The sequence below is a fragment of the Amphiura filiformis genome, chromosome 20 (genome assembly GCF_039555335.1).
Source record: "Amphiura filiformis chromosome 20, Afil_fr2py, whole genome shotgun sequence".
Taxonomy (NCBI): Eukaryota; Metazoa; Echinodermata; class Ophiuroidea; order Amphilepidida; family Amphiuridae; genus Amphiura; species Amphiura filiformis.
Genome location: NC_092647.1, coordinates 54,809,069 through 54,824,353, shown reverse-complemented (window position 1 = coordinate 54,824,353; position 15,285 = coordinate 54,809,069). Strand labels below are relative to the sequence as shown.

Genomic DNA, 15,285 nt, shown 5'->3' with positions numbered 1-15,285 from the left:
CGTGCAGGTTTATATAATTTGGGCTGTGAAGGGTAGTTCGCGAAAATAATGCACGGGAGAAGAATACATAACGATGAATAGAAACGGGCACTAGAAGTGTATGGCTAAGGAAAGTACTGTCATCCCAGTACCACAATTTGTACAGCCCTATACAAATTGTTGCTACGTCTCAAACTATTTTGCGGTCAACTGGTTCATGATACAGGCCATGTTTAATTTCCCTAGTAGGTAATCATGGTAATCAATGTGTTCAATATCTGAGTGACATTTTCAAAATTTGTCTGAGAGCATAAAAGTTGTTGGAATTTTACTGAAAAGAGTAAACTTGGGAATGTATTTCAAATTTTCAGGAGAAATACTTAAAATATAGACTTGATTATTTTGAGAATTTACTGATCTTGAAAATGCTACATTTGCTTCAAGTTTCCAATTTTGTGATAAGTTGAACAGCATGAAAATATTAAAATACATTGGAGCACACAAATTTCCACTGGATGATATTTATAGCAAACAAAATACACAAACACCTGGTTCATGTATACAACAAATTGACTCCTGTATCATAAAAGCCAAATTCACTCATGTAAATATTAAAGGAGCACTTTCATATATGAATGAATAGTGAATACAGCTATAAATTTGTAACATTTACTCCATGACCTAATTCATATGAACCTTACTTGAAGATTCAGTTATTCATAAGATGGATCAAATTTGTTCCATTGTAATTTCAGTCTTTTCACTTGGGACTGGACTTGGACCACAAATTTTGATTAGGACTTGGCATGGCGCTTATGAAGGGCAGAAAAGCATACCTTAATGTTTCCACATTTGCCTGACACTTCCATTTTAAATGTGTACTTGTTTGTGATGTGTATAATGCATTATGCCAATCACACAAGCTCAGAGCTAAATGTATATGCACAAAGTCACAAACCTACAATGCTCAAGCTATGCCAAATGTTATTCAGTTTTGGGCCTTAAGCGACAAATACTGGAAGCACACGATTTTGGTTCCTACTGAGATCATCCAATATATGGTGATTTCATCAAAACATTATGCATGGAGCTAGACAGAGTCACATGTTTTCCCTGTCAAATTCTGTGCCTTTTACATACAAAATACTTTCAGCTGTTTGTGACGGCCATTGTCAAAAATAATTCTTTTGATTTAGGCTTTTCTAATATGGCTCCTTTAAAGCATTCATGTATACACACACAATGACTACCACCTGTGTGATATGGTATACAACATAAAATGCATACACCAAATAAATACATGCACACCATTTGGTTTTATTTAATAATTTAGCAAAAAAACACAAGAAATAAACCATACGATGCGAGTTCCGGTTGTTCCACACAGATACGCTAATTGAATTAAAGAACCGATGTATTATAGATGCACAATTACGGTGGTCTGTGATAATATTGCATAGACCATCTATTTTATACCTGGAAATGTTTGTTATAAAAAAATTTTTTATTGAAAATCAAGAACAAATTTAGATATATTATTTTGAGCTAAAGATTATCGCTTTGAAATTTCTGTTTTTCTGTAAGCTCTAATTCATTACTATACAGATGAAAAGATTGTTATTGAGCAGTTTAAATTTATGCTCTATAATATTTGTTTTGTAAATTAATAAATTAATCTCTAATTTGCATCACAAGACATGTACAGTACAGAAAGTATACTACTAATCACTATATGGACCACAATGGTCTCATCTAAATGGCATAGTTCAGTAATCTCAATTAAACAATCATAGTGCAAAATTTGACCTCAATTTGCAGAGTATGAGTTTTTGTACTCAAATTTTCAAAGGTCATTAAATGAATGTGCAAATGCATTGGGGTTAAAGAACTGTGCCCTGATAGATGAGCATGTTGTGGATCCTAGTGAATACTATATGTACTGAGTGAGCGCTGGACAATTTGGTCTTACGAGATATGCACAATATAATTTTTCTCAATTCGTCCATCAATTCATACACTCCTTATTTACATAATCATATCATATTTTCACTCCACTCAAGGATGTTTTCACTTCCTTTGTTTTGTTTTGCTTACCATTCTAAAGTAATGAATTTCCACTCTTGTATTCTCATCTACAACAACACAGTTCACTACCTTCCTACAACCAATTTAGGACTGTGCATTTTGGTTATCAAAAATTAACTTTAAAATATGCTGGTCAATTGCAAAATACCCAGGGCAAAATTGTTAGGTCATTGTTCAGTTTTGAACTGTGCTCAAAGATGAGGCTATTTCAGCTTTGTGTTAACTATAGACTCTCTGCGCAGTCCTAAAACAATTAGATAGACACTCTAGTGTGGACATGACTTCCTGGTCCATCAAGAGTCTTGTCACATCATAGTCATTGTTTCACATAACAGTCCTGATAAACATGTTTGGTAATGTTTTTGAATCAGCCGAATACCTGGCTGACTGCCGTCTATAAGGCCAAGTAAAATAAAAAAACATGTTTCACGTCCGGGTTTTTGAAAAAAAGGAGGAAGAGGGGGCTTTTTATTTTTTTATCGCAAAATTGGTGTAAATACCCATAATTAGAGCTGTTTTAGCGTATACAATAATGCCTGGAAAAAGGAGGAGGCCTCTTTTTATTTGTTGCTCTGAGAGATAGGCCCCCTCTAACTATCACAAAACCTTATAAAAGTGTTTCTTGTATATTAGCAAGGCTGTAGAAAGCATCTCTACTTCCTGGACATATTTTTTGAAAAGTTATAACTGAATTTCAAAAAATAAAAATAAAATTGAAGAAACCTCAAAAAAGGAAGCGGAAGGGGACGTGAAACATGTTTATTTTTTTATTTGGCCTAAACAGCTTGCAGGTCGCAAATAAGCTTAAATAACATGTGACTATGAATATCTGACAGAAAGGGATGAACGCAAATTGAATTCTTGCATTTTGAAGGATTTATCTCAATTTACACAAATCCTGAATTTTGCATTTTGTATATAAAACAGATCTTGTTTTAATTTGTAAAATTGTGAATGCAACTAGTGCTACAGCTTCATGCATGAAATTTGACAGTGGCTTACAAATTGGCAGTTTATTATTATCAAAATTTATGATACAAATTTTATGACCAAGTTCATCCAATAAAATACAAATTTAATTGCATGTGGAATAGAGTGACAGAAAACAATTGATGATTTCCCTGTTTATTGCATCAATATTCTAGTACAAAAATCATCTGGACCATGTTTTGTAAATCAGTCTCACTTCATTTATAATTCTCTTAATTTTACAAGCAATCATGACAAATGCCTTTAATTCAATATTCTAATACAAAAATCATTAGACCATGTTTATTCCATTTGTATGGAAGTCACTTGATAAGTTTAAATGTCATGTACCAGTAGAAATTGAAATGGCGCATAGTAACACCTGTACTCTGTAGTGATTTGCCATGACTTGTATATATTCATGGCAGGAATATCTTGATATTTGTTATCTTCCAATTCGCTGTAGAACTGACATAATAAATCGGATTAGATGAATACAATTTTGACTATATTACCCTACACTACAAGCAGGTTGCACTCATCACCTGTGTACGTCTGCAATCATGGATTGAATACAATACTGCTTTTTACAAAGATGCTAATCTTACAGGTGCGAGTGATCAGCATGATATGGTTCAATGCATAGGTAGTGCAGGACGATATAGTCAAAAATTGTATTCATAGATTGCTATGGTAGGTAATCCAATAATTATGTCACTTCTACAGGGAATAGTGGCCACCATGTTGTATGCTTGATTAGTTCCCTTATTTCACCAGTGGTATGTGCAAAGGGGCCTAGGGGTGGGGTCATGGAATGTACCCAGTCGGGGGAGGGGATTATGGGCTACCAATTTGTTTGAGCAGTTGGGAATTTGAGCAGTTGGACTCAAAATCTGTGTATGCCACTGTATTTCACCCCACTCTGTAATCATATCTTACTTTTTTTAGATATTTCTAGTCACCAGTTTATCCTTCATTAAATTGAATATGAGAAAAACAAAAAGGAAGAAACAAATACAAAACATTTTTAATACTATGAACTCACCTCTTCTCTGAATTTCTTTACTGTTCCACCTCCCTGTAAAATAAGAAAAAGAAAATCAGATTATGATTAAAGGCATCAAATTTATACATGTAAAATTGACATTGCGACAGAGGAATTAAAAGAATGTTGTTAACTCATGACAAGACTATGAAGTTATCTAATATCTTATCCCTTTAATGTTCAATATTTCAGGATTTCACATACTTAGTATTCTCATAGCATTGTTAATAAAAATTGCAATCTTGTTTCTACCATTTGTGTCCATTTCCATTATCAGTTTAACTCTGGTTTTGAGTTCCACTGGTTTTCTTTATTTCGTTGACCCATATCTGTTTCATTTGTTCAGTTTCAATTTTATTTTATGTAGCGGTATGTTTAGAGATGAGAGAATGTATTTCAATAACATTTCTGCCGACCCATATCTGTTTGATTTCATATACATCCAATTAATCTGATTTCTATTGTATGATTGCACTTTGCGACATTTTTTGATTTTATTAACTCATTTCATCCAACTTTATTCTTGTTGCATTATATTTAAGTTTACACAAATCACAAATTATACAGCATTAGAATTTAAATCACTGGGATATAAAAAGCAAAAACAAACAAATATTAATCAGCAATTTGCTTGAATTCATGAGAAAAACTCATCCTTTGGAGGGGCATTAAGCTGTCAGTTCTGTACATACAGAGAGCGATACCTGTACACATACATCACAGTCAGTTTCAAAAAGAGTAGGGTGTTACCCCTGACTGTCCCAATGTGTCCCTGTGCTGTTTGGGTATAAGGTAGCTGTAGAGGTAGTCCTGATTCTGATATTCGTATAAACAGCAGTGCATTTTTTTAAGTGGCGCTATGTATATATGTATGTATATATGCATCAGTATCAGTGATTCAATCAATTATACAAACATGTAAGTGGGTATTGCATTTACATTCTGATAAATTTGAGAGCTAATTTTGATACAAAATTGGACGAGCCCAACCATGAACCCAGTGACACTATTATCTCGCAAAAAAAACCCAAGGAAGCAAAAATGTGATATGCTATTTCCACGATCAAACTATACTTATCAAAACAACAGAAATCTACATTGTTCTTGCCACTCAACATAGCATTCCATGTTTTAACAAATTATTTTTTCTCCCAATTTGAAATTGGTTGAAAATGTGGTCAAAGCTATTCTAGTCAGATGATATCCGTCTCGTAATGCCGAGTTTCAACACTCTTCAATTTATCTCTCCCAGCTCAAATTGTTGATGTCATCAAATACGTGCAACCGTTTTTTTTCAGCAGTCTACACTAATTGTCCAATGGTTAGAAAGAAGAGAAAATGTCATCATCACTGCCTCCATCTTGCATGGAGAGCTTGGTTTCAATGGGCTATTCCATTTAAAATCCACACTACCCCTGTGGAAGATTTTGGAAATATCTTCCACAGGGGAGTATGTTTTTCAAGTGTAATTGGTCAGGGTTAATCATTTTGAAACTCATGCTCCCTCTGTATTATGGCTTTACCTATATCTCTCACAACTGGAGCGAGTATTTCATATAAACAAATCCCAACTGTATTCTATTCAAAACATTTACTCCCTCTGTGGAAGACTTTAGCTAGATCTTCCACAGGGGTAGTGTGGATTTTAAATGGAATAACCCAATGTATGTTTACTAATGCATATATTATCACATCTACTAAGTGCATTTATTGTACGTTTGACGAAACTGTAATTATGGGAAATCAGCAAAAACTAAAAAACACTCATTTTTTCAATACATATCAGCTATTAGTATTACTTTCCTTTCCTAAAAAAAACTACTTAAAATTCCTAAAAAAAAACTACTTAAAATATTAAATTGCAAATACTCATTAACTGCGCAGATATTACATATGTAATTCATACCAATAATAGTTACTAAGCAGTTGAGCACATTTCTCCCTAGATCTGCATTCTTTCTCTTTTATCTTACCCATTTTTCAAATCTTGCTTGCATTGTATGGTTGGGAAACCCCCAGATTGCATGCAATTCCGGTACTTTGTAAAGCTATGACTACACATAGTATAACAGCATACAATCGATGTAGCGCTGATTCAATATTTCCATCTTTTTAATTGTCGTAATGACGTCACTTCATACGCACACCACTATATTTACATGTTAATCCTCATTCAATTAGGCACGTTCAGTCTAGTGATTTAAACACCAGCAATGTATTAAGTAATTGATCTTCTCTTGTGTTTGATCAAAAACCTGCGCTGCGCAACTTGTCAGTCGGGGGCGACAAAATTCCTGATCCAATCAAATATAGCGGAAAATCCTGCTTGCTCTAAGACCACTTGGTGAGAGCTTACAGTGCAATGGTGGTGACAATCTATAAAGCTTTAAATAAAGCATACATTCCAGTACTATGTACAACTCTCAATGATGAAAATATATATCAATATTTAACATGATGTAAAACTCCTATAGCATTTCTCAGACTTGGCTACGTCATAAATACCCAAATACAACCCTACTTGTGATGTGTACATGGTATATTATTAATTATGTAACATGAAATGGGAGCATCTTTATATATTTGTACTTGAGTGCTTTGGTAAATGAAGTCCTTTTACATTTATATAGGCGAATGCACTACATTTAATGATAGTGCTATCTACAGTAGACAGCAGTGGGGATTAAAATTATGGTTACAGATTTAAAGTGGCACTGCTGCTCTGTCTAGTTATTTGAAATTCTTTTACCATTTTCTTCATCATAACTTGAGTTTTACATTACACTCTGTGCATTGTTTTTAATAATCAAAATTAGATAAAGATATTTATGTATATTTCAAATATATGTGACGTGTCATGTCAAAAGGAGACACTTTTGGGCAGGTTATGAATTTTGAGGTTTTTACATATCTTAAATAAAGAGATATTTTGCTTCACAACGCTGTTTTCCCCAATGAAATCGGACATTTCTAAGCAAAGATACTGAGTTCGGAAGTTATGGTATTATAAAATTGGAAATTGAGATATCGGCCTTTAAAAATATTATTGACAATGTTGAGAGTATGAATTAACTTGAAAAATGTTTCAAAAAATACAAGATGCCAGTTATATTCCGGTCTGAAACTATCAGACAATATTTTTAACATTGATAACATCACAAATTTGCAACAAACCCAAATTGTGAAAAAAACACCCACTGGCAGATTTGTGGCTATTTCTCCATTTACGATCCTGCCCAAAAGTGTCTCCTTTTGACATGACACGTCACATATAGGCGAATGCACTACATTAAATTATAGTGCTATCTATCTACAGTAGACAGCAGTGGGATTAAAATTATGGTTACAGATTTAAAGTGGCACTGCTGTTCTGTCTAGTTATTTGAAATACATTTACCAGTTTCTTCATCATAACTCTATTTTAACATTGCACTCTGTGCATTGTATTTAATAATCAAAATTATGTATATTTCAAATATATAGGAGAATGCACTACATTTAATGATAGTGCTATCTACAGTAGACAGCAGTGGGGATTAAAATTATGGTTACAGATTTAAAGTGGCACTGCTGTTCTGTCTAGTTATTTGAAATACATTTACCATTTTCTTCATTATAACTCTATTTTAACTCTGTGTATTGTTTTTAATAATCAAAATTACATAAAGATATTTATGTATATTTCAAACCACTGTGTCATAATAACCTTTTCTTATGTACAAGCCTAAAAACATGTCATAGAATCTGACATTCTCTTGCACCTGTGCCTTTCTTACATTATATAACATACACCTGTTTTAGCCTCTCTACAACATCAGTATTGATGTGCTTATGACAGACTACGGTAGCTGTAATACATTGTAATGACACATTAACATTCATGTTTCCTTACAGAAATTCAAATTGAAGAATTACAAGAGAAATGTTATGATATTTATACAATGTCCATATCCAGATTGTCATGTTTTCATCAAATTAAGCTAAATAAGGCCACCAGAAATCATGTCAAATCTCTGTATTCATCAATGCAGAAATGTGAAAATTCTATTTCAATGATTTTTATTTCAAAGCTCATGTTAACAACCGCTCTCTGTTAAAAAGTCTGGGAGCATTCAAATACCTGAATGTCAAACATGCTCATCTATCAGGGCACAGTTCTTTAACCCCAATATGTTTGCACATTCACAAAATGACCTATGAATGTTTTAGGTGCACAAACTCATACTCCACAACTTGAGGTCAAATTGTGGGCTACTATGTTTCAATGGCAGTCATGGAACTGTGTAATTAAAATGAGATCATTTTGGCTCATAAAGACTGAACATGTTACTCCAGACTCACAAGACTAACAATTCTCATGCTGACAGAAAACACTTGTGATAGTTTGTTCAATTTTTTCTCTCTCGCAAATCAGGGCAAAAAAATGGGGGCAAAACCTTTCACAGTGCTGGTGACATTTTAATCATGGTTTCTATGTCTAGGAATCGTCCCGGCTCACATGGGAGTATCCATGTTAGCCACCGGTCTACTTCTAGTTTATTTCGGTCTAGTGCTTATTTTGTGCCATTAATGTTTCGCACTATAATATTGCCAGCATTTTTTACTTGTTTGATTTCACTAATTTTAAGTGTTTTTTAAGTAGCTTACTCAGATACTACACCCTTGGCAGCATTTTCAGTTTTGAGCAAGAGTGTGAAAAGTCTGCAAATTAATGAACCACTGAAATTTCCGCTTTAATAGTATTTCTCTATTCTATTCCAGGTGCATCATCTGTCCCATATTATCATCTAAATTAAAAATTAGGCTATTCCAGCTCAAATCCACACTCCCTCTGTGGAAGATTTTGGAAATATCTACCACTGGGAGGGTATGTTTTACAGATGTAATTGGTCAGGATTAATAATTTCGAAACCCATACTCCTCCTGTATCAAGGCTTTATCAATATCATCCACAACTGGAGTATTTCAAATGGAAGTTATCCAATTGTCTATTCTACTTGAAACTCTTACTCCCACTGTGGAAGACTTAGCTAAATCTTCCACAGAGGTAGTGTGAATTTGAAATGGAATAGCCCAATAAGTTTTCTGCATGTAATCAACCATAACTAAGTAGGTGAAAAGACCTGCTCTATATAATGACACTCTCATGTGTGTTCTCACCATAACTCACTGCAGTAATATTCCTAATGGTGATACCTACCGTCATTTCACTAGGATCCACAACATGCTCATCTATCAAGGGCACAGTTCTTTAACCCCAATACATTTGTACATTCATTGAATGACCTTTGAAAATTTGGGTACTAAAACTCATACTCTGCAAGTTGAGGTCAAATTTTGCATTATGATTGTTTAGTTGAGGTTATTGCACTATGCCACTGGGATGAGGCCATTGTGGTCCATGAGACTATTTCACTTTTATCTACCTTTGATTACTTGTTCTTTTCAATTTCATCTTTAATGAACACACCATTACGGTATTGGAGGCATTTTATTCACTTTTTAACTTTTGCATTGATACAGGCATCACATTGAAACCTGTTTCCTTTTAAGTCTTAATTTAATTCAGACAAATTAATACTTTAAAAATATACTTTGAATTTAAGAGTGGGAGGATGTAACTTTGCGAAAGGCATTATTTAAAATATTTTACGGGAATTTCATACGGAGGAGGTGCCTTTTGACAGTCGTCTTCAAGAAAAGCGATTTTGTTTCAGTGGCTTAAAGATATAAGTAATTAAGACAAAACGAAAGAACTAAACTTGAAGCAGGTGGAAACGAAATTGTCTCACAGAAACTCAATCAAAATTGAATTGCATAGAAATAAGAAATTCAAGTGGCGCTTTGCCTCGAATGAAGTAAAGTCTTTTTTTTTCAATGTAGCTGTGAATTATCTTGTAGAGTTGACACGATGAATTGCAACAATTGTAGCTGATAGGATGTTATCTGATTGGAGGCAGGAAATGAATGCTCAGAGTAGCTCTAGCAGCTACAACATGAGCAACTAGAGTTAAATTAGTAACATTAAGATGTATACAACAGGATCCCCTTGAGATGAACAGGTGACCCTATCATTAGAAACAACCAAAGCTGCCCTGGGTATATTACTGACTATAAGATAGCTGTCTTATGTGCAATGTTACTCATAGCAGCTTTCACGGTTTCGAATGATAGAGTTACTCGGAGTAATATAGAATATAAGATAGTCTTGTGTTTGCCTGAATGATAGCTCCCTTGTGCACCACTTTGGCGAAATTAGTTACACTGCTCCAATTCACTCAAACTACTGTAACATTTCTAGACCAACATTTCGATAGAATTGTCAGGGCCTCAGATTTTAGTTTGTTATCAAGTCTTCATGTATAAAATATATGCTTGGGACCAAGGCTCTCGCTAATGCATGTCCGTGGGTCCATAGCCTGTTACGCAACACATTAACATAGGTACGGACACACAACATTTTCTGGGATGCACATTTCCCGACCAGGTTTTACAGTTGTGTATCTGATTTGACGCAGAGCTTTTGAAGGCTAGCGGGAGCCCTGCTTAGGACTTGAAAAGCATTTTGTGTATAATTCTAGCTCTGTACACCAACCTGCCTGCAAATAATCACAATTAGAATTTCATCATCTCATTAAATAATTAACAAGCAAGAGTCAAATTCATGCATGATTAAACCTTATTGCAGGGTTTCAAATCTCGGCAATAAGGCAAGCAGTAGTCTGCAACGCAAAGGCACCAACTCAAGTCTACATTGAGTTAGCCAGTAATGCATCCCTATGATAATTAGATGATCATGATCATTGTGATAAAATGGAGAGAATAACAAATATTTGCAAAATTGACTGCGATCAAATATTTTGTTTTGCATTTCATTGTTCATTAAAACATGGGGTAATTAGAATATAATTATCTGCACAAAAAGCCCCTTTTCTGTTAACATTTTGATGACGGAAGTATGGGTGTTTGGGTGTTATTGGCAACTTAAGGCACAGACAGCATCCAAATTTGATTGACTTGGAATCGACCAAAATTGAATGCTGGTTCTATAGTATCAAATAATTAATCAAATTAATGGTAATGATTAAATGTAATCACAACTGACGTTCAAAAATAATTAGAATCGACCAAGCATCGATGGTCGATTGAAAGAAGGAACCAATTTGATTCCATTGCCTTAGAACCCAGGTTTCAGTCATACTAGTAAACCAAACTGATTTGCACATAGTATCAAGCCCATTCCATTATGAGTTTATTCTTGTGCAAGGATTGAGCTAGTTTGAAGTTCTCGTGGACGATGAACTTACTTCAGAATATCTGATTATCCCGGTATACGAAAGCTTATGAATGTATGTAGAGGAGAAAACTGTGCCTCAATAGACCTGTGTCCCTGATTGATGCTAAAATGGTCGCTGATTTCTGCTAAGCTGAAGCCTTGTGGGTTTTTAACCCCATGGGCACTACCGTCTTTTTACAGAGCCTCTGATTAGATAATTCCATGATATAATATTCTGAGTAACCAATCAAAAGAGAGCTTTAAGATCTCTCTGCACTTTAAAGCTTAATCCACTTCAGTACTACTGCATAATCTCACATATCTCTGATTGGCTAATATAACGATTATTAAATCTTACAACCAATCAATGCAGTTTTTAGAAGCTGATTTGGGGGAGAGTAATTTTGAATCGGGCTTGAGCTGACTGTTTTCTAACATCTGCCTGTGACATCAAAACATTATTAAATCACATTTCAGATACTTGCATAATGCGCCAGCACTTCGATGTGTATAGCAACCACAGTAATTACCAAATACATAAATGATGCCAAATACGTATCAAGGTTTTGCCCAGGGAGGGCCTGTAACTCTACACAATTTCTAATTTCCTCTAAAAGCCTTTGATCATGTTTTAAACAAGTAGTCAGTATAACATAATCTTTTTGCCGTTATACGAGGAGCACTTACACCTTACTATTTGGCCAGGAGCAGCTGCTCGGAATGTGTCCATTTTCTATAAAATAATGGTGATGAACTCTTAAAAGCTTTACAGCAAAAAAACAACAACCGAGATTGAAACTGTAGATTTTGTGGTAATGTCAAGGCTATTACAATGTGCTGAATTTCACAGCAGCGCAAGTGTACACAAATTGTAACGGCAAGAAAATTCTACTCGCTGCAAAGAGGCTGCTTGTACAAGTCCATTATAAGGTCGAGTAAAAAAAATTCATGTTTCTCGTCCGCGCCCTCCTCCTTTTTTTGAAGATTTTTCAAATTTCTTTTTATTTTGAAAACTTTGAGTTATAACTTGTTGAAAAAAGATGTTTCAGAAGTTGAAACTTATTTTACAGCTTTGTAAATGCATAATACATCATTTAACTTAAGAAGAGTTTTGTGATCACTAGAGGGGCCTACCTCTCAATACAATACAATAAAAAGAGCCTCCTCCTTTTTCTCAGATATTAATCTGTATGTCGAATATACTCAAAATATGGTGCCAAATACAGGTATTTAGTGTTGTTTTCCAATAAAAAATAGAAAATAAAAAGCCCCTTATCCTTCTAATTTTCAAAAAAACACCCGGACGAGAAACATATTTTTATTTTTACTTGGCCTAAAGTCAAATATGTAAGGATTGATTTATTGCATACTGGACTGCATGCAAATTTACGTGGTAGTAAAATTAAATTGTCTTTGTGAACGTTACTGAACGTAGATGCACTAATTCATGCCAGTGACTGAACTCAGTTCTGCATCAGAATGTACTGCCGTGTGCATAAGATAGCATAATTTGATTACATGACCATACATTTATATGCTCTTATAGATAATGCTGTAATGGGACATAAATTACCAGTAAAAGACGCGTAAAGGTAAGATTGTTGTACTGAAAAGACGTCCTAATAATTTTGGATTTTTGAGTCAAATTCTTCGGGAAGCTTTATGAATGAAATTATATATATAATTACACCTAATTGAAATTAAGTTTAATTGCACATGATTAAATGTAAAAGGTATTTTTCCGTAAAATGTCTTAAGAAATTCAAATTTTGAGGTTCTTAATTGAGGATTTTATGATCATTTCAAGTAGCTTTAATTATTGCACAGCTAAATTTAGCAATGAATTTTGACTGCTCTGTGCAATTGTCACATGTAGTTTGTATTTTACAAAACTGATTTGATAGTTTGGTAAGAATATTTTAGATTTAGTGTGATTAAGATACCTGTAGTGTAATGGAGCCAAAGGTTTCATACTATGATCTTAAGCATCCTCATATGCCAGGGCACAGTTCTAAACCTCAATACGTTTGTACATACATAGAATGACCTTTGAATAAGTTGGGTACAAAAACTCATATTCTAACTTGAGGCCAACTTAATGAGGTATCAGTGTTGCTTGAAAGTTAATGAACTGTGCCATTGGAATTGAGACTGTTATGGCTCATGGTGTCATTGCACGAAACAGAGTCATGAATATTCAAGTGAATTTAATAGAGTTCAAGCACAAAATCTGATTTATGCCAGCCGCTGCCCTGTGTTATTTGTTCATTAATAGTTTTATACTTGTATTTTATATTTTTACTGTTAAATATATCTTTCTTTCTTTTTGTATCTAGGCATCAGCCTTTGCATCGGGACACGGACTACGAATTTCCAATTTCTTATTTCTCAACCCAAGGGCTGAGAGCAGAATGTGCACAATTGATTTTTTGGGAGTGGCCTTTTTTACCCTTGCTCCTTTTCTACAATTTTGTTTCTGTCTTTTTTCTTCATAATGCTTATAAATATATTAAACTTTTAAGCTTGCGTATTTTTCTTGAGCCTGGTCCCATCAGGACTAAAGTGTGTGTGGTTGCGAGTGGCTGACTTTCAACAAATGGGACTGTGTTCCAAAGAGAAGTTTACATGTAGGCACTCCTATTGTGTTATCTCTGCTGCCAACAATTCTTGAAAATGTACCATCATTTTTGGTTGAATCACATTAGTACACTCCCACTCTTGCAATTTAACAAAAATTTACCGTAGTTGATTTCAAATCGTAATAAACTAGTATGGCGCATTTTTAGGATGCATTACGGAGCTTAGGGTAGATATCATGGTACTGGTTACGTCATTAACATGCCAACTCTTTCATTTTACAGTTTTCAACATTTATTTTTTAACAAAAAGATTGAATATGTAATTTGTGCAAAAAACATGAAAACCCTTACAATATGTTCCTGATCAACAGCAAAACACAATGACTTTTCAATTCCATACAATAGTCCAATACCTGAACACCTGGTCAAATTTCCCATAGTTTTTCACAAATTGCATTACAATTCTTGCAAACTGCCATTTGCCAATCCATCTATTTTTACATTGGTATCTGTCCATTAACTAAGTGCAGGTGGATTGAGATAATAAAATTATGTGTTACTATAACTCATCCATTTCCATATTTATTGTCTCCAAATAAGTTAATCGATATACTCTCCATATGAATCTGAGACTCTATAAATATTCATTACTTTTGCATCTATGGAGTGATAAATGATAGTTACTCGTAACATACGAAACTATTACTTTTATTGTGTCCGTTTCTAGGGAGATCAGTCATAATTAAAGCCATATTATAACATTTGCTGAGGAAGACGCCCTCACTGAATTTTTAAAATTCCCTTTTTTACACGATTAAATTGTACTTTATTAAACCAATATACCCTGCAAAAATCAAGACTATAGGTGCTGTAGTTTTGTCAAAATCCGAGATTTTGAATAAAACGCCGAACCGGCGCTTTATTATTACGATGGAATTATTAGTCGAACGCATACACGATGTTCATAACACACAGTCCCTTTTGATACGTCACGGCGTGCGGGGACGGTGATATACACAACAAAGGGTCGTACCACAACATGACCGAAGGAGTGGTGCGTATTGGCGTACATGTGCGCTGGTAGTAAATTCCAATTTTCTTTGCTTTGCCGTAGTTGTTCGGCTCAAAAATAAAAGGGATATATCTGACAGTAAAAGCTAAAATTTTGTGGCAAAGAAATGCTTTTCTATTTTGTTTGAAAATGTTATAATATTGCTTTAAGCTCATTATGATTGTTGACTGCAAACCTAAGTTCAAATCCTATTTTTCCAATTTCAACAAAATTGTACATATTGTATACACCTAACAGATTAATGTAAGCGTTGAGATAATTATGAAGATAGGAAACAGTC

General features: G+C 34.2%; 1 protein-coding gene across 1 annotated transcript in view; it reads right to left on the bottom strand.

The window, feature by feature from the left end:
• LOC140142043 (poly(rC)-binding protein 2-like) overlaps positions 1–15,285 on the bottom strand; it is a gene marked incomplete in the record, with an annotated part of 328,359 nt that overhangs the window by 62,655 nt on the left and 250,419 nt on the right. Inside the window, 1 exon segment of the mRNA XM_072163966.1 lies at positions 4,079–4,111. Coding sequence (XP_072020067.1) covers positions 4,079–4,111 — 33 coding nt within the window.